Genomic DNA, 18,698 nt, shown 5'->3' with positions numbered 1-18,698 from the left:
TATGACGTGAAACGCGGCGCCCCGAGCGCGCGGGCGTGGCTAAACTCTGCCCGGCCCCGGCCAGCCCCCGACTGCGTGAGGTTCACCCTGCGGCTAAGGAAGCTTTCGTTGGCGGAGAGGCGCCGAAGCACTCATGGGGCTGGGTCCGCGCTCCCCCCACCAGGCGGGGCGCCGGTTCCCAGCTGGCGGCAAAAGAGGGCGCGGAGCCAAGGGCTCGGGGCGCCCCCCACCAGGCCGCCAGCGACAACCCTGCCCGCCTCCGGATGGGCGCTCCGAGCCGCCTCCGGATGCGCACCCTCACCTGAGCCCAGAAGCTCTGGGGTATTTCCGCCGGGCGCTCTCCGCGCTGAAAGAGGTCCCCGAGACGGGAGAAGAACGAGGTAGGGAGCAACTTTGGGGTGGGATCAAGGGAGGCACTTATTTGGGCATAAAATCCAGGACCGGTAAGGACACTTTCGTGGGTCCCCAGGGTGTGAGGACTTAGTTTCATCTCCTATATCCCCTTCCTCCCTCCCCACCCCTTGGTTAAGTGATGGAACATAACCGTAGCCTCCTCTCATTCTCTTTAATATATTTCTTTTCTTGTTTTTCCAGAGCTGATGGTGCACAATGTTTTGAAAGAAGTGGAGGCTCAGGCCCTAGCCTTGGCCACAAACAGGGCTGGTAGTGAGATGCTGCAGGAACTGTTGGGGTTCAGTCCCCTGAAACCGCTGTGTCGAGTATGGGCTGCTCTGCGGCCCAACTTGCGCTTTGTGGCCTGTCATCGGTGTGGGGTCCATGTATTGCAAAGTGCTTTGCTGCAGCTGCCTCGATTGCTAGGGCGCCCTGCAGAGGAGGAGGAGGAGGAGGAGGATGGGAAGGATGGTCCTTTGGAGACCCTGGAGGAGCTGGGCCTGGGACTAGCCGCTGAGGTGTGTGATGATTTTCTTTTCTACTGTGGAGACACACATGGCAGCTTCGTGGTCAGAACTTTGCTGCAGGTATTGGGAGGGACTCTTCTGGAGTCTGAGAGAGCCAGGCACCGTGGCTCCCAGTTGCCTGGTAAGTATTACAAGAAAGGGATATGGACCCAGAGGGAAGGAGAGTTCAGGAAGTTCAGAAGGAGAGAATAAGCAGAAGATTTCTTCATGACCTTGAAGAATTAGCAGAGAAATTAGGTCAGGGATAGCAGGCCAAAGATTAGTGTGTGTAGAGGCCCAGAGGTGAGGATGCATAGGTGTGTTTAGGGAACAGCTGTTGGAAGAATGGGAGCAAGTGGAAGAGATGATTCACTTGAGCATTGTGTTTCAAACTTTTTTTTAACCAGAACTCAGAGTATGGAAAAGTTTTTTAAACATGACTCGACATACATATGTGTATATATACACATACTGGATTCAAGCAAAAGGTCAGGAAACAATACCCTTACTACATGCAACCCACTCTTATATTTTCTTTCCCCCCTTTTTTTTTGCTGTGCCACACGCGGCTTGTGGGATCTTAGTTCCTCGACCAGGCATCAAACCTGTGCCCCGTGCAGTGGAAGCTTGGAGCCCTAACCACTGGACCGCCAGGGAATTCCCTCCATTTTCATTTTATTTTGTGTGTTACATTAAAAAAATGCTTGGACTTCCCTGGAGGTCCAGTGATTAAGAATCCGCGCTTTCACTGCAGGGGGCGCAGGTTCGATCCCTGGTTGGGGAAATAAGATCCCGCAGGCCATGCAGTGCGGCCAAAAAAAAAAAAAAAAGCTTGTTGAGACCCACTAGATTGATTTCGTAATACACTCATAGGCAGTGGACCTACAGTTTGAAAAACATTGGGAAATAAGATAGTGAGTTTAGGTGAGGCCTGATTTTGGAACACCTTGAATTCCTGACTGAGGAGTTTGGACTATCTCCTATGGACCATGGGGGAGCTGGTTGAAGTTTCTTAGAAAAATTAAAACGGAAATGTAGTCTCAGTTCAGTCATCCAGATGAGACAAGACATTGAGTTGTACCAGTTGAGTTGTATGTGTTCTGCATCTCCAAGCCGAATCCTTGTTCAACTATGGAATTATTCTTCCTCCTGGATGGCAGTTTGTGATCTCACCACTGCATACGTTCTTGATCTTCCTTCAGAAGCACAAAGGGCCCCATCTCGGGAATGTAAGGCAACCGATTTCGAGGTCCCTGAAACCTTCTTGAATTGTCTTCAGAACCTGAGCTCCTGCTTTCTGAAGGACATTGCTGGTAAGGAGGGAAATAGGAGGAAATCTAGGATCTTCTTTTTTGGAGGTGATTATCATCAAACAAGGCTCTTTTTTCTTTTTTTAATAATGTCCAGATTTTAATTTATTAATTAATTAATTTATTTATTTTTGGCTGTGTTGGGTCTTCGTTTCTGTGCGAGGACTTTCTCCAGCTGCGGCAAGCTGGGGCCACTCTTCATCACGGTGTGCGGGCCTCTCGCTATCATGGCCTCTCTTGTTGCGGAGCACAGGCTCCAGACGCGCAGGCTCAGTAGTTGTGGCTCATGGGCCTGTCACTCCGCAGCATGTGGGATCTTCCCAGACCAGGGCTCGAACCCGTGTCCCCTGCATTAGCAGGCAGATTCTCAACCACTGTGCCACCAGGGAAGCCCAAGGCTCTTATTTTGATCAGTCTTATCCCTCTTTTTTTCAAATCTTATCTGGTTTGATGTTGTAAAGGCCCTATGTAGACCATTTGTGTCCATAGTCCCTTGAACCTTGTTGCCTGAGGTCAGAGGTTTTACAGGTTGTCTGGATTTTGGGAAAGCCGCTTTTATTATTTCTGCCCTCCCCCACAGTGTTTATCACTGACAAGATCTCCAGCTTCTGCCTTCAAGTGGCCTTACAGATCTTACACCGCAAGCTGCCCCAGTTTTGTGCCCACCTCTGCAATGCTGTGATGGGCTACCTGAGTAGCCGCAATTCCTCAGCAGATGGCAGGTATGGACAGGGCCTCAGGATTGACCAAGGTGGTGGGCTGTGTGAAATGAATGACATGATGTAGGTATTTTGTTTGTTTGTTTTAAAAGACAAAGGTTTTCATTCTGTGTATGTATGTGTGTACATATGTATATATATGAAATATATATATCAGATATATACATGAGATATATATATGAGATATATATGTATATAGCCGTGTTATTTTTTTGTCCAGTTTCACTGAGATATAATTGACATACAGCACTGTGTAAGTTTAAGGTGTGCAGCATGATTTGACTGACTTACCTCACAAAACAATGACCACAATAAGTTTACTGAACATCCATCATCTCATTTACATACAAAATTAAAGAAGTAGGAAAAAAATTTTTTTTTCCTTGTAATGGGAACTCTTAACAACTTGCATGTAAAACATACAATAGTGTTAGTTATATTTATCTTGTTATACGTTACATCCTTAGTATTTATCTTATAACTGGAAGTTTGTACCTTTGACCGCCTTGCGCCAATTCCCCCTCCCGCCAGGGCCCCTGCCTCTGGTAAACACAAATCTGATCTCTTTTCCTGTAAGTTTGTTTGTTTTTGAAGTATAATTGACCTACAACACTGTATGAGTTCCTGTCACACAACGTGATGATTTGCTATTTCAGTACACTTCAAAATGATCACCATGGTAAGTCCAGTGGTGTGGTTATTTTGGATGAAGTGAAGTGAAGACTATCTGATCACCCTCTCCTCGTCCCCAGTCCCCTACTGCTATTTCTGCGCGATCAGACGAGCTCCAGACTCCTGGAGCAGGTGCTGCTGGTGTCGGAGCCCCCAAAGCTCCAGAGCCTCTTTGAGGATCACTTCCAAGGACAGCTGCAGACCCTGGCTGCACATCCTATTGCTAACTTCCCTTTGCAGCGTTTCCTTGATGCTGTCACCACTCCTGAGCTGGTGAGTCAGGAACTTGGCTGAGTCTGTGTCTGTTAGTTCTTGTTCATTGGGACTTGCTTTATTGTATGCCTGCTTCTGTATTTTCAACAGTGTGCTGGCCGTTCCCCTTGAGAAGTTATTCCTGGAGGCTTCCCAGAGCTTAGGGTGAAGGTGCCTTCTTCCCAGAAAGGATTTGCTTTGGCTTCTCTCAGGTGCCAGTGCCAGCAGGGGACTGGCGTAATTCAAGTTCTCAGCCTGCGCTTCCGTGGCTCGCTCAGTCTCTGGGTACTTGGCTACAAATCCATATGAGCACTGGAGCTGCTGTCGTAGCTTCTCATTTCCTTTGCTGCTTAGTGCCAAGGCATGCTTCCCTGGGATCTCATGGGTTGAGATCTAGGGTAGAAGGGGAGGTTTAATTCTAGTCCTTCCTTATCCTGAGAGTATGGCCATTTACAATCCCCTCCCCATGGGAGGCCGCACCTCTAAGACTGCCCCTTTGTTCTGGACCTTCCTTATCCGTCCAAACCAAAGTCCTGTTATTGGCAATGCTTTTATGTTTTATCTAGCATGTTCAGTTGTTTTTGGCAGGAAGATTTCTCTGAATAACTCAGCCCACTGTTACCAGAATGCCAGATTCTTTAACCCATGTTTCCCCTCAGCTGTCCCCCGTGTTTGAGGAGCTAAGCCCTGCCCTGGAAGCTGTGCTGGCTCAGGGTCACCCAGGGGTAGTCATTGCCCTGGTCGGGGCCTGCCACAGAGTTGGGATCCACCAAGCCCAGGTCCTACAGCTGTTGTTGGAGGTGAGTGGTGGTTACCCGCAACCCATTTATGCCCTCAGTTCAAATTCCACCTGCTAGGACTTAGCTAATCTTCAGTCGTTGTATCTGTGGACCCAAGAGGTCTAGTGCCCAGGGAGTTCACAGATACAGGGGGAAATGAAGCCAAAACCATCTCATGGCCCTGGAATGAGAATTGTCTCCCAGGACAGAGAGAGAAGTTTTAAGGAATAAATATTTATTCAGTCCCTGCTACATATATGGAGGCTGTGGATACAGCAAGGCAGATGAGATCCTGTCTGCATGCAGCTTATGTTCTTGTGGAGTTAGGCATTCTCATCTGTCCTGAATGCTTTCCCCTGTCTGGGAAGTCGAGGTTAGGGATGAATTAGTTGAGGTTAGTTCTCAGTTTCATGTTTTGTCTTCCCTTCTAGGCGTTCCACTGTGCAGAGCCCTCTTCCCGGCAAGTGGCCTGTGTGCCTCTCTTTGCCACTTTGATGACTTATGAGGTGTACTATGGACTGGCGGAGGAGGAGGGGGCAGTGCCCGCGGAGCACCAGGTGAGGTAGGGGAGAGGCCAAACCTGTGACTAACTGGGGACCAGGCCTCCCAGGGCTTAGGAAGCCCCTCACCACTGAGGTGAGGGTGGTGAGATCTCTGGCTTCATCCAAGTGAAGGTGGCAGTTTGGTGGCTGCCTCCTAATTCCCTGTCTCTGTCCTTCCAGGTAGAAATGGCCACCGCCAGGGACCTGGGGGAAGTGACAGTCCTTGGGTCTCTACTGCTCCAGCATTTGCTGCACTTCTCCAGTCCTGGTCTTATACTTCGAAGTTTGGGCGCCTTGACAGGACCACAGCTTCTGACTCTGGCCCAAAGCCCTGCTGGTTCCCATGTGCTTGATGCTGTCCTGACCAGCCCCTCTGTGACACGCAAGCAGCGCCGCCGGGTGCTGAAGACCCTAAAGGTTAGATTTCTGGCTTCTGCTTTGATTCCTCTGCCATCCTCCATTTAGAGAATGTGAGCTTCCCCCAGGACTGTCCTTTGGAGTCCCAGAGAGGATATGTAGTTCCTAGACTGCTTCACCTCAGCCTCTTAACTTCAGCCCTCACGCCCACCCCCACCCAACACACTTCTGTGGATTGCCCTCGAGGGCCCTACCTTGCTTGTCTCAATGCAGGGACAATATGTGGCTCTGGCCTGTAGTCGCCACGGCAGCCGTGTGCTTGATGCCATCTGGAGTGGGGCAGCCTTGGGGGCCCGGAAGGAAATTGCTGCTGAGCTGGGTGAGTACCAGCACCGATCTTGGACCTTTCCAAATGTTCCCTTTCCTCACTCTAAAGAGCTGGGTGGCTGGGAATGGACCTAAGTTAAGCAGAGACTTCAGTTCCAAAGGGTGGTCTTGGCCATGGGCTCTTGGCAGTCTGCTCTCCCCGGCCACTCTGGACGGTGCAGCCCTGTGCTCCCACCCCTCCTCCTGACTTCTCTTCTTTGGACAGTGGGGTGTTAACTCTATCCTGAGGCAGACCCAGGGTTCCAAAAAAATGGAGGGACCTTCACCCCAAGTAGAGTCTCTTCAAGGATGGGTGGGTGACTGCACGGTGATACTGAACATGAATGGTTCCCTTTGCAGGGGCGCGGAACCAGGAGCTGATAAGGGACCCTTTTGGCCACCATGTAGCTCGAAACGTGGCCCTGACTACCTTCCTGAAGCGGCGAGAGGCTTGGGAACAGCAGCAGGGGGCGGTGGCCAAGCGGAGGCGGGCCTTGAACTCAATACTTGAAGACTAAGGCCTTTGGATCTGGGACTGGGTGTTGATGGGGCAGGGGGAAACGGAGTATCTATCCTGTCCTGTTCCTAGTTTAAATTGGAGTCAAAAGTCTTATTGATAAACATTTTTATATTTTTACTGGAAACACCTTTGTTATTTTGGGGGGGAAGGGTACAAAGAAATAGAGATCTCAAGGTGAAGTTAGAGAGGGCTCTCTTCAGGGCACTGGGGAGCTTAGGGACAGGAGGGGAGTGGTAAGGACCTCTAGATGTAGCAGCAATCAGGGTGGGATCCAGATGCCTGTGGACAGGCTGTGGCCTTTCAGGGTAAGTGGGAGGCTGGAAAGATGGCTAGGAATGGATAGTATTCTTCAGCAATGGGTATAGGCTGGGGTGGAAGGCGTTAGGCTGATGGGCCTGTCACTATGGGATCAGAAGACTGGGGAAAACAAGCGAGTTAGTGAGCCTGCACTGTGTGTAGGCCCCAAACTTGACGCTGTCACAGTCCTTACAGTCTGTCTCTTGGAACGAGTCTAGGGGCAGAAGCTCAGAGCCCCTTCTCAGTAGGGTTGGAGGCGACCCTGCCGCTGCCACCGCTCAGTCCCTTCCACTGCATGACGAAGGGTGGAGGAAATTCCCAGCAGCATGTGGCCCAGGCCTTGCAGCAGTGCGGAGGCCCATCGGAGGAGCTCCCTGAAGGGCAGAGACAAGAGGAAGTCACGGGGTGGGGGAACCTGGGAGGAGGCCACAGGCTGGGGTCTGGGGGTTTTCCACAGGGGAGCTAACAGGGTAGGGGAGTGCAGCTGTAGGGATGGGGAACTGTGACATGTTGGTCTCTGACCTGAGTATTTTCTTTGGGCCGAGTCCTTGAATGTCACAGCTCATGGAGTAGAGCCCGTAGAACGTGGCTTTGATGTTCAGGCTGCCAAAGAGGTCTCGAGGGTTTTGCTTGTACACGTCGAAGGTGATGCGGGCGATGTCCTTGCTGTGCTTGGGCTTCTCCCGGCCCAGGCCATACGACAGCACCCCACCCTGTAGGGCCCCCCCATCGGTGCAATGGACCCTCACATACTGACACCCACCACTAATCCCCGTCAGCACTGGGACAGACCCACCCTTGCCTGGACTGTTGGTCCGCTATAAGGAGTCATCGACAACTCCTCACCTCTCCCATCGCCTCTGCCCCCAAGATCAGGGTTAGGCAGCAGAAGAGGCTCGGGAGAGACAGAAAGGGTCAGTGGCCTAAGCAGCCCCAGTGTGGGCCTCTCACCCTGCTGGGGCTCCAGCTCTGTCCCAACTCCAGCACCATCAGGCATGTGTCATCCTCCAACAGCTGGAAGAAGTCCTCGCTGTCCACTGTGGTCCCATCCTCCTCCAGCACCAGTGTTAGCACTCCACTCAGCATCAGAGTCTCCAGTGCCTGCCCAGTGGCAAGAAGTAGGAGGGAAGGGGCAGAGCTTATCCCATGCCCCTTCCCCGTCCAGCTGCCCGGCACCCAACGGTTGACCCTAGATGCTGATTGATATCCCAACTCTCCTTCCCGGTGCTTTGCCATCCCTTCTAATGGCTCTAGCTCACGGTGTTCTTTAGTTGTTGGGGGACCCTCACTAGGGGCTGTCCTTTTCCTATTTGTTCCTGCTTTGCTCCTACCATGTCACTGTCATCCCTCTCAGCTTCCCTCCAAGCCATGCCTACTGGTTAGGAATTGAAAAGCTAGCCAGTTTCTCTTGAATGGGTATAGGCATTATGCTGACGGGGCCTGTCACGATGGGGTCTTATCTCCAGTGTCCCACCTCACTCTCCCCGACCCTCACAGAGTTCTTCAGAACTATTTTCAGTAATAATAACTTTTAACCTTTTTGAGTCTTCACTAGTGTCAAGTATCTATGTAGCACTTTACATACATTATTTGCTTTTACTCCTTTCAGCAGCCCTAGGAGGTAGTTGTATTACTGTTCCCTTTTTACAGATGAAGAAACTGAGGTTTTGATAGGCTGAATAACTTCCCAAGTTTTGACACTAGGAAGCGGCAGAATCAGGATTTGAATTTGATCTGTCATACAAATTGCCGTTCCATACTGAGTTCTGAAATCTATCCCTCCAACCCTGTCTACTCCTTTCCCGCCCCCAAAGAAAAGCCCACTCCTTGGGGGAAAAAAAAGTGCATTGAGTCAAATGCAGCCGAAGCCACTGGGCTCACCCCACTGCTTTCAGCTCTCAGAGGGAGGGGCACCCATGTAGCCGCAGCCCTTCCTGCTCGTTATTCCAAGCTCACACTCTTCCCTAGCCCCTTGGCTGCCCCTGCTCTTGGAACCCAGGGACTTGGCCCACTCACCTTGTTTAGCAGTTCCCGGCGGGTGGCAGCTGTCAGGCCTTTCCGGGTGGCGCGCTTGTGATCACAGACACGGAAAGGTCGCCGGGGTGGTGGAGCCGAGGTCCAGACCTTACGGCCCAAATCGGAGCTCATACTGGATACTGACCTGCGAGGTGGGAAGAAAGGTCAAGAAGGAGTGAGGGGTTTGGTGAGTGCAGCGGGGGTGATGGGTGTGGGATAGCTGGAGCGTTAGGGAAGTTGGGAGGGAGGGATCTAGGTGTGCAGATTAAAGTAGCTCGGGGAGAGAGGGAGAGACCACGGACTGGGGGTGGGGGCAGTTCAGGAGCTGGACAAGCCCACTGTGAAAAGGGGCAGGGAGGGGAAGGGGTACAAATTCGAAAGTTTTCTAGGGTCTGAAAGCAGCTTTGTCACCCTGCCTATATCCCCAGAGCTGGAGAGTGGAGAGAAGGGTTAGAAATCACCTGAGCAGGCCGCTGGGGTCCAGGGCAGAGAGGTACTCCATGGTGGAGGGAAGGAGCAGGAGAGTTGCCTCTCCCGGGAGTTCTGGGCTGGGTGGTTCTCCACGGGGTTGGAGCTGAAGTGGTGGTGTTTTCTGTTACGGAGCTGGGATCTCAGCCCCAGCGAGGTGGGGTATGAGTCAAGCCCGGACTCTGGCCCCCCTGCCTGGCCAGCGAGAAGGGCAAAGTCCAAGGGGAGGGAGGAGGGGAAGGGCCAAGTGGGGTCGTGGAGGAAGGATCGAGGCCCAGATATGTCCAGCAAAAGCCATGGAAGTTTGTGTGTGTGTCTCTGGTGGCAGCGTGTGATGTGAGGGTAAATGGGAACTATGTAATTGGATGGAATGTGATCTCCGGTGTGTTTCTTTATATCGAGGTAATTTCTAGGGCCAATTTCTTCTGGCTCCCAATCTGTGTGAAGCTGGTTATGTGATTTGCTCTGTATGTGCTGCCGCCTACTGAAAAAGCCATGAACTGCAGCTTTAGGAACTGGGAGGCCGTGCTGAGGATGGGCAGGGCTTGGAGAAGATAGGACACCTCCAGGCACTGTGCCTGGGTGGGGTGCGAGGGGAGGATGGGTCCTGATCCATGGATCCAGAATCACCAGGATCCTGTCTGGGACCCTGGCCTTCCTGCTTTCATGCTCTTCCCTCTGTGGGCTAGGGGAGGGGCTGGCTCAACACTTCTCTTCAGAAGAACTGCCTGCTTCAGCTGCACTGGATTAGTCATTCTCTCACCTTTCTCCATTGGCCACTTTATAGGCATGAAGGAGATGTGGATAGCGGAAGAGGGGATGGGTCCTTTGATGGCATCAGGACTTTAGCATTCGGTGCCCCGTGTCCCATCTCTGATTTCAGCTGCAGTTGTGATGAACAGTTGTGAGGAAGCTCAGACCCTCACTGTCAGTGAATCCCTCACAGGAGCATAAGTCTCTCTGATTTCTTGCCCAGGAGTCTTATCTGAAGCTGTAGCAGCCCACTCAGCCCCCTGACAAGTACAGGCTGCAAGTGTGTATAAGGGCATTAATGCCTCTAGGACAACCCTTAAACAATGGGGAATGTGAGCTGGCCATAAACGCCCATCTTCTGTCTTTCTGGAAGTTATTTTGTGCACTCAGAGGTTCCTGATGCCCACTGAATATTGGAACTCAATAACACACTCTTACTGGCTTTCCTCTTCCCTCTCTTCCCCTGCTCCCTCACTCCTGCTTCCCGACCTGACCCCCCAAATACAAGAATACCTGTACCCATGCCCTCGACTCAGGCTCTGCTTTGGAGGGAACCCAAACTGAGACAAGACTGGTGTCCTGGCTCCCAAGAAACCCCCTTCTGGCTGTTGACTGGGCAGAAGCCTTTTTTCCCTTTCCCTGAATTTCATCAATCTACCAAATTTCTTCCTTTCCAAGCTTTGCCCAACCTCACGACCTAGAGAAATAAGTCTCTACACTGTGCCCTTTCCTTTTTCCTTGCGTTGTATCCTGGTGCAGCCTGGCAGTGTGGTCTCTTCATGGCTGTGAGTTAGGACTCCTCAACCAGGCTATAAGCCCCTCACCCTTCCATGCATCTCCCATTCCGCCCGGAACTTAGCCCATGCTTTACACTGAAAGCTGTCACTGACAGCCCACTGAGAGCTGTGAGGGCGGAATGACTGGGGCAGGGTCCCAGGCAAGAGGTGAGAGGGGTAGGTAGGAAGCTGAGGAAAAAGGGGGCTCAGCAGGGTCAGGAGTCTGAAAACAGGCAAAGGTAGAGCAGCTGGGGGAATGAGGAGTTGGGACGCCTTCTCTGCTGAGTGCAGGCAAGAGCGGCCAGACAGCATAAGAGCTGCAGGGTGGGAGGATTGGGACTGGAGGGTGGGGGCCAGGGGGTGGGGAGGGATGAGCGCAGAAGCAGGACCCAGGGGCAGGATCCGGCAGTGTCCCTACTCACCCACATGACCAGGGGACCTTATCTGCACCCCTTCAGCTTATCTTGTTTCCTGGGGAGGCGGGCTCTCACACGCCTGGACATGTTAGTGATGGGAAGCAGCAGGGTGAGGGAGGAGCCCCACCTTGTCCCTCCCTGTTTTCGCCTCACCCTCTGCCAACCTGACAGGCAGAGGACAGGATTAGGCACCTGGCCCACTGCTCCTTTGCCTTTGGGCTTCCCCAGGCCCCTGGAGGGCCCCCAACCCTGCTCGCTCCCAGCTGGGTAAGTAGATCTGCCCATGAGACCATACTCCCTTCCACTCACTTTTGCCCTGAGGTATAGGCAACAGGGCTGGACGAAGAAGGAGAGGCCAGGTTAGGAGGGTGGAAGGTGGAGGCAGTGACAGCCTGGGAGTCAGGACTGGGGAGGTCAGCTGACCCAGAGCAGAGGATTTGGGTTCCAGGAAGCAGTGTTTGAGCTGAGGCTGGGGTCCTGGAGGAAGAGACAGAAGCTCCCAGACAGAAGAGAGGCAGGCTGCAGAGGAGTGAGGGAGGCACAGTCCCTTCTCACTGGCATCAGGCGTAACGTGGGCCTTTGCCCCACCTGAAAGCGCTCCATGGCTCCTTCCAGCCTCCCGTAGGCGCCTAAGGATGTCGGTCTGCTACGGTCCCCCGGGGAACGAGACGCTGCTGAACTGGAAGACCTCGCGGGTCACAGGCACGGCCTTCCTGCTGCTGGCGGCGCTACTGGGGCTGCCTGGCAATGGCTTCGTGGTGTGGAGCTTGGCCGGCTGGCGGCCCCCACGGGGGCGACCGCTGGCGGCCACGCTCGTGCTGCACCTGGCGCTGGCCGACGGCTCGGTGCTGCTGCTCACGCCGCTCTTCGTGACCTTCCTGACCCGGCAGGCCTGGCCGCTGGGCCAGGCGGGCTGCAAGGCCGTGCACTACGTGTGCGCGCTCAGCATGTACGCCAGCGTGCTGCTCACCAGCCTGCTCAGCCTGCAGCGCTGCCTCGCCGTCACCCGCCCCTTCCTGGCGCCCCGGCTGCGCAGCCCGGCCCTGGCCCGCCGCCTGCTGCTGGCCGTCTGGCTGGCCGCCCTGGTGCTCGCCAGCCCGGCCGCCGTCTACCGCCACCTCTGGGCGGACCGCGTGTGCCAGCTGTGCCACCCGTCGCCCGCCCACGCCGCCGCCCACCTGAGCCTGGAGACCCTGACCGCCTTCGTGCTGCCCTTCGGGCTGGTGCTCGGCTGCTACGGCGTGACGCTGGCGCGGCTGCGGGGCACCCGCTGGGGCGGCAGGCGGCAAGGGGCGCGGGTGGGCCGGCTGGTGGGCGCCATCGTGCTGGCCTTCGGCTTGCTCTGGGCCCCCTACCACGCTGTCAACGTGCTGCAGGCGCTCGCCGCGCTGGCTCCGCCCGAAGGAGCCTTGGCGAGGCTGGGCGGGGCGAGCCAGGCGGCGCGAGCCGGAACCACGGCTCTGGCCTTCTTCAGCTCCAGCGTCAACCCGCTGCTCTACCTCTTCACCTCCGGGGATCTACTGACCCGGGCGGGTCCCCGCTTCCTCACGCGGCTCTTTGAGGGCTCCGGAGAGGCCCGAGGGGTCGACCACTCTAGGGAGGGGACCGTGGAGCTCCAAGCTACCCCTCGGCTCAAAGTGCTGGGGCAGGGCCGTGGCAATGGAGACCCTGGGGGCGGGGCGGAGAAGGACAGTCAGGGATGAGACCCTTGACGTCAAACCCTACAACCGGGCCTGCTCTTCCCTATCCCTTTCCATCGCCTTCCAGAACTCAGGGAACCACTCTGGACGGTTTGGGGATCCTTCTCTGACCATAGTTCGGATCTGTCTGGGCAGAATTATCATACATCTGGGGCAGGCCCAGGTTCCTCAAACTGAGGGACTATGAGTGGTGGTGGTCCGTGTTAAAAGAGTATCATGTACTTGCAGGTTGGCATGTGCCCAGGTGCCAGAGCTGCTTACTTGTTGCCAGAAGCTATTGTGAAATACACTGGGTGGCCGTTATGTTGCAGCAAAAATAGAAATGAGACTTTTCTGATAAGCAAGGAAAATAAGCAAACAATGAACAGGCTGGGGAAACAGCATAAACAGGCCTGAAAGAGTTAAGCAATCTTGGTTACTCTTTAGCTGTTACTACTAACAAACACTTGTAGCTAGACTTGTCCTTCACAAAGCTAAACAAAGCTAATTACTCTGATTCCATAGGAATTATACTCTGCACCTGGCATTCTTCTCCCCCTACACTCTCTCACAGCATTAAAAGAAGGTCACGGGCGGATAACTTCAAGGACACCAGACCCGGTTGCCTGTTGCTAGCTGTGGCCGTTTTAAAATATTGCAAGAAGAAGAAGAATGCAAAACCTTCACCACTTTGATCCTTATCACTTACCCTGGACTTCGAGTTCCACCTATAAGACCCTCTGTAATCCCCCAGGAGAGGGAGAGCACAGTTCTTGAGGCGCTAGCCTACTGTGTTTCCCTTTTGCCTGGCCAAAGGAATAAAGCTACTCTTTTCTATTTCCTCCAGACTTTGTCTCCGTATTTCTATTCGGCATTGGTGGACAGGGAGCCAAGCTTTTGGCAACAATTACACGATGGCTTAAGCATGCTCCCTCCAGCAGTTCATCATACCTGAGTGATACCGAAGTCACCTAGTTCCCTGCTGGGTCAGGCCAAGGCTGGGCAATGCCAGCCTTCGGTGGCATCATGACCTGTCCTCCCCAGCCCAGGTGGCCTGGTTCCCCCAAGCCAACCCATAGAACCGCTTTGGAAATAAAGAGAGAAAGAGGAAGGAAAGGTATGAGTGCTTGGATGAGGGGTGGTGATGGGATCCATTCTTTGGGGTCTGTTAGAGCTGAGTGGAGAGGAAACTGGCTCTGGAAGGGGAAAGTCAATCTGTGGGGTTTGAAAGGGAAGTTTTCTTGTCTGTCTTGTGGTTGGTACAGTGGGGGAGGGGCCGTGGGAGTCTGAGACTTACCTTCTTTGAATCTAAGTCTCCCTGCAAAGGTCACCTGACTCAAAAAGGAGCCCAGGAACAGGCATTCACTCACCCAGGGGCCCTCTGGGGGCTGGGGATGATGGGTATGGGGAGTGGTGTGGATATCTGGAAGACAAGAGGAATTTTTCAGGGAGGTGCCACCTCTCCTTTCTCTCTTTCTCCTCTTTGCCAAGTCTTGACTCCTCCCAAGACTGCTAGCTGTTCCTCATCTCCCCCAGTACTGCTCAGCCCCCATCTTTTGGAATCTTTCTATCTCTAGGTCTCAAAATTGTTCTGGATCCTGACACTTTTGAGTTTGGGGATGTAGGATGGGGTCCTTTTTAGGGGATGTCTGTGTGCACACACGTGTGGTCACCATGGTGACCAACCCATCCCCGTTTGCCCAGGACTTGCTCAGTTTTAGCACTGAAAGTCTCTTGTCCCAGCCCCCTCAGTCTGTGGCAAACTTAGATGGTTGTTTACCTGAGAGGGCACCCTGACCATCACCCTGGTTCTGCTTTAGTGACTGTTCACACCACCCAGGCAGAGCCCAAGAGAGAGAGCAAAGGAAATCCAGTTCTCAGGGTCACGTCAGGGCCACCAAAACTGGGGTTGGGATGGAGCTCCGGACCTGGGGGACAGAGAGTATGCCTAGAATGTCTAGTCTAGGGCAGAGGAAGACAGGCCATTGAGAGAAATGGAGGTGGGGAGCAGTTTGGGAGAGGAGGCAAAGACAACCCAGTTCCTGTCAGAAGGGATTTCTGATTGACCCTGGAGCTCTGAGCTGGAAGCTTCTATCCCCAAACACCAACTTCATGGGCTTCTTCCTGTCCTCGCGCACTGGGGCAGAGGCTCCCCAACTTCTGTTACACACTCCCCTTCTCACACACCCTCTGTGGTCAGAAAGCCCTTCCTCAACTCTGTCTTCAGTTCTTGCTGCGGTTTCAGCCCATTTCTTTTCGCCATATCCTCTGCCTGATAACTGCTGGGTCAACTCTGCTCTGGCTTTTCTCAAAGCAGGAAAGGTAGGGGCACTACAGAGGATAAGGGACCTCAATGACCACCATTACACTGTGCATCTTTCCTGAGAAGAGGCAGACTTGGAAGGGAAGCAGGAAGGCTCATGGTCAGATGGAAGATAAGACTTTTTGGTTCTTAGCTTCGCAGGAGAGTTCAAGAGGAGACTGTCCTCATTCCAGGGGGCCGGAAGAGTGACCCTTCTGGGGGCTGTTTCCCTTTCCACATTCCTGGTTTCCCCTCTTGGCAGGGCAGGCATAAGGCATCACTGCCCTCACTCCCTCATGTCTGCTCCCTGTGTTCACCTCTGCTTGCTCTGTGTGTCTAAGGTGGGACAGAACAGTCAGCTGTGGGAAGGTAGGAAAGAGGTGGTGCTGACTTCCTTGCCCAGCGCCCAGATCTTGGGTCCAAATTCATGTGGCAGGGTAGCCACATGGGCAAACACAAGGCAGGTGGTTCGGGAAGGGGAAGAAATTGTCATTCTGTGTGATACTAGAGAGACCATTTGGACTTTGGCTTTTACCAAAGAGAATGGAGATTGACCTAGAATGGAACTCGTTCTTTTAAGTGAGGAGAGGGATAGGGGTGCTGGAAGAGGGTCCTCTCCCCCAAATCCCGGTCATGGCTTGAATCCAAGCCAAACACAGAATGCTGTCCTCTTTGACGTCACCTGACCCAAACCCAGAACCTAGCCACAGTGTCAACCTACACTTCCTATTAATCTAAAAATCGACATCGTTCACAGAAAATATAAAGATACCCAACATTCTGACCTCTCAATCTGAGTCCATTTCCCCTCTCTGGCTTCCTTCCCTCCTTCTCCTGTATGACGCAATTTATTATTTTGTTCAATTCTTCAGTCTAGACCTGCATGTGAGGCCACACCCCAGCCTACTCACCCCCTCACCCCTCTTTCCTCTCTCACTGCCCCTTCCGGGGCTCTTCTTTTCTGGCCCCACCCCTGAGGAGTCTTCCTCCCAGCTGGGCTCTTCTGGAACATGAAGAATATTCCACCTCATCTAGTGAAGGGAGGGCGTAGGAGTTTCCACCCCACCCTCAGGAAGATGTGTCTTCTCCCTCCCCTGCTCTATGGTACTTCCTCTCTGGCTGACTTAGCTGATAGAACCTGGACCCCAGGCCAGGCCCCTGGCACTGGGACAGATCTGGGGATAGGCTACACCACTCTGTTCTCACCCTGGGATTGACACCAGCTTCCAACCAGTGCTCGGCAAAGCCTTAAGTAAGTTTCCTGGGAGTAGGGGAGGCGGGGCGGGGGGCAGTGTGAAGCCATAAGAGAAGGTCCAAAGGAATTTCCAAAGAAAGCCTGACCAGTGGTAAAATGACTTGGGAGGACTTAGTCTTGTCTCCTATCTACGAAATCCTCCCCATCCCTGTTATTCTTGGTGGGCCCTGGGCATCTCTTGGGCGAGTGGGTAGGTGGTTGGAAGAAGTCAGTGGGACTGAAGGGCTGAGGGCCTGGTGGGGGGAAAAGGAGCTAGCCTTTTGAGGGGTGCAGCATTGGTAAGGAAAGTCCCCACTTTGGTTCCGGGTTTCAGGGTCTCCTGAGGGAAGGAGGCTGAAGGGTCTGGAAATACTGCTTCTGCTGTTGCTATATATTTTGCAATTGGGTCTGTGGGCAGGAAGGGGCCCTGTGGCCCAGTGAGGAAATTAGTCTTTCTACTCAGCCAGATCCCCTTAAGGCAGGTCAGTTGGCAGTGATGAGGGCAGTATACTGCGGAGGTGCATCTGATGCTGCTGGTCTTGGAGACAGAGTAGAATACCCAGGCTAGGTGTGTCCAGGGTGTCAGGAAACCCTTGTCCCTTCCCTCATGTGCGTGTCCGCCCTCGCTCTCCAGGTCCTTGCAATGGCCACGAGCACTACATCTCCTGAAGCACCCTCCTCACCAGGTGTCATGTTCATCTCTCTGCTGGTTATCATCGTACCGTCAGTGGCACTGGCTGTGGGGCTGCCTGGCAACAGCTTTGTGGTGTGGAGCATCCTGGTAAAGATGCGGAAGCGCTCTGTCACTGCCCTGCTGGTGCTACGCTTGGCCCTGGCCGACTTGGCCGTATTGCTCACTGCCCCCTTTTTCCTCTACTACACGGCCCAAGGCACCTGGACTTTTGGACTGGCTGGCTGCCGCCTGTTCCACTATGTCTGCGGGGTCAGCATGTATGCCAGCGTCCTGCTTATCACGGCCATGAGCCTGGACCGCTCGCTGGCGGTGGCCCTCCCCTCTGCGTCCCAGAAACTCGCGCCAAGACGGTTGCCTGGCGGTCGCTAGGAGGCATCTGGGTGGTGTCTGTCCTGCTGGCCACGCCCGTCATCTTCTACCGCAAGGTGACGCTGGGACCGGACAACAGGAGCCTGATCTGCTTCCCGAAGTACCCCAGCGAAGCACATAGGGCTTTCCATCTGTTCTTCGAGGTGGTCACCGGTTTCCTGCTGCCCTTCCTGGCCGTGGTGGCCAGCTACTCCGACATCTGGCGCCGGCTGCGGGTCCGGCGCTTCCGCCGCAGCCGCTGCACCGGCCGCCTGCTGGCCTTTATCATCCTGGCCTTCGCTGCCTTCTGGCTGCCCTACCGCGTGGTGAACCTGGCCGAGGCAGTCCGCGCGCTGGCGGGCAAGACAATGGGGTCCGGGCCCGAGAGTCAGCAGCTGCACCTGGCCCGCAAGCGCTCATAACGCTGGCCTTCCTGGGCAGCAGCGTGAACCCCGTGCTGTACGCATGCGCCGCCGGCGGCCCGCTGCGCTCGGCCGGCATCGCCCTCATCGCCAAGCTGTTGGAGGGCACTGGCTCCGAGGCGTCCACCAGCCGCCGCGGGGGGCACCCTGGCCCAGACGGTGAGGGGCGCCCCCGCCTCTCCCGAACCTGGCCCCGCCGAGAGCCTCACTGCCTCCACCAACCCTCTGGAGCGAAGCGAAGTCAACTAGGCCTGCGGGGTGGCGGCAGCGGAAGGACGCTCGCTTTCCTCCTGGGGGAATACGCCCACGCTGGCCTGACCCAATTCTTCAACCTCCTCTTACCCAGATGGCGGGTGGAGCGGAAGAGAGGGAGGGGAAGGGCAAGTCAGGGCAGAGTGGGAGCCTGGCCCCCACGGGCAGCTTTGCAATTAAAACTGAAGTCTGAAATTGGGTCAACCCTGTGGGTGGGGCATGTGTATTATGGCGGACTCGGGTGCTCCTGGTTGCCCTTATGGGTGTCCTTCTCAGTAGCTGAGAGGCACATCCTTTAGTTTCCCATGATTTTCAGTTTTGGAAGAGACACAGACATAGAAATCAGACCTCCTTCCCTCCCTGCTTCTGAGGCAGGTGGTCTGCAGATCATACTGAGAACAACACAGGGCTGCAGACCCCTGAAGGAGCTGGCCAAGGAAGACCACCCATGTGGGCTCATCACTCCAGACTCTCCGACTCAGCGGACCTTCACTCCCTGACTTAGCTAACCTTCTGAGAACACTTAGCACTGCTGTGAGGTGTCTGCCCTGAAGGCTGTGATGGGTATCTTTATTAGCAGGACTCCAGCTTCCTACCAGTAATCTTTGTCCTCTCAGTGGGAGAT

The 18,698-nt window shown here is 54.2% G+C and overlaps 4 protein-coding genes across 6 annotated transcripts; 3 read left to right on the top strand and 1 right to left on the bottom strand.

Moving 5' to 3' along the window:
• Window positions 1-4: 4 nt before the first annotated feature.
• On the top strand, window positions 5-13,662 carry NOP9 (NOP9 nucleolar protein). Of its 2 annotated transcripts, none has more exons than XM_082385880.1 (10): window positions 5-380; window positions 595-1,041; window positions 2,102-2,212; window positions 2,790-2,931; window positions 3,681-3,873; window positions 4,512-4,652; window positions 5,063-5,188; window positions 5,354-5,590; window positions 5,804-5,909; window positions 6,257-6,540. In XM_082385880.1, exons 1-10 carry the CDS (start codon window positions 134-136, stop codon window positions 6,412-6,414), a joined length of 1,908 nt encoding a protein of 635 aa, XP_082242006.1. In that variant the 5' UTR covers window positions 5-133; the 3' UTR covers window positions 6,415-6,540. The 2 variants fall into 2 exon arrangements, with proteins under 2 accessions (XP_082242006.1, XP_082242005.1); XM_082385879.1 differs by lacking the exon at window positions 6,257-6,540 and adding an exon at window positions 13,347-13,662 and having other exon boundaries at window positions 125-380.
• On the bottom strand, window positions 5,946-9,954 carry CIDEB (cell death inducing DFFA like effector b). Of its 2 annotated transcripts, none has more exons than XM_082385891.1 (5): window positions 9,191-9,359; window positions 8,730-8,874; window positions 7,665-7,814; window positions 7,236-7,426; window positions 5,946-5,988 (listed from the first exon to the last, which is right to left on the bottom strand). In XM_082385891.1, exons 1-5 carry the CDS (start codon window positions 9,229-9,231, stop codon window positions 5,961-5,963), a joined length of 555 nt encoding a protein of 184 aa, XP_082242017.1. In that variant the 5' UTR covers window positions 9,232-9,359; the 3' UTR covers window positions 5,946-5,960. The 2 variants fall into 2 exon arrangements, with proteins under 2 accessions (XP_082242017.1, XP_082242016.1); XM_082385890.1 differs by lacking the exon at window positions 5,946-5,988 and adding an exon at window positions 6,505-7,087 and having other exon boundaries at window positions 9,191-9,954.
• Window positions 8,806-18,207, top strand: LTB4R (leukotriene B4 receptor). The gene is given in 5 exon segments (XM_082385892.1): window positions 8,806-8,916; window positions 16,992-17,385; window positions 17,388-17,807; window positions 17,810-17,958; window positions 17,960-18,207. Coding segments are annotated over 4 exon segments (1,065 nt in total). The 5' UTR covers window positions 8,806-8,916; window positions 16,992-17,000; the 3' UTR covers window positions 18,071-18,207.
• LTB4R2 (leukotriene B4 receptor 2) lies at window positions 11,778-13,352 on the top strand (the record flags this gene model as incomplete). The annotated part of the gene is made up of 1 exon (XM_082385888.1): window positions 11,778-13,352. The coding sequence occupies one exon, from the start codon at window positions 11,778-11,780 to the stop codon at window positions 12,843-12,845; it is 1,068 nt and encodes a 355-aa protein (XP_082242014.1). The 3' UTR covers window positions 12,846-13,352.
• Window positions 18,208-18,698: the final 491 nt, after the last annotated feature.

The sequence above is a fragment of the Balaenoptera borealis genome (assembly GCF_965194805.1).
Source record: "Balaenoptera borealis genome assembly, chromosome: 3".
NCBI lineage: Eukaryota > Metazoa > Chordata > Mammalia > Artiodactyla > Balaenopteridae > Balaenoptera > Balaenoptera borealis.
This window is presented reverse-complemented; position numbering and strand designations above follow the sequence as displayed.

What these genes read in the sequence shown, in the direction of transcription:
- NOP9 (XM_082385879.1), top strand. Translation starts at nt 134, where the DNA reads ATGGGGCTGGGTCCGCGCTCCCCCCACCAGGCGGGGCGCCGGTTCCCA. An exon ending in CTTTCTGAAGGACATTGCTG is followed by an intron (nt 2,213 to 2,789) that starts GTAAGGAGGGAA and finishes CCTCCCCCACAG; the next exon opens with TGTTTATCACTGACAAGATC. An exon ending in CTGTCACCACTCCTGAGCTG is followed by an intron (nt 3,874 to 4,511) that starts GTGAGTCAGGAA and finishes GTTTCCCCTCAG; the next exon opens with CTGTCCCCCGTGTTTGAGGA.
- CIDEB (XM_082385890.1), bottom strand. Translation starts at nt 9,231, where the DNA reads ATGGAGTACCTCTCTGCCCTGGACCCCAGCGGCCTGCTCAG. An exon ending in GACCCCAGCGGCCTGCTCAG is followed by an intron (nt 8,875 to 9,190) that starts GTGATTTCTAAC and finishes CCCACCTCGCAG; the next exon opens with GTCAGTATCCAGTATGAGCT. An exon ending in AGAGCTGGAGCCCCAGCAGG is followed by an intron (nt 7,427 to 7,664) that starts GTGAGAGGCCCA and finishes GGGGCCCTACAG; the next exon opens with GGTGGGGTGCTGTCGTATGG.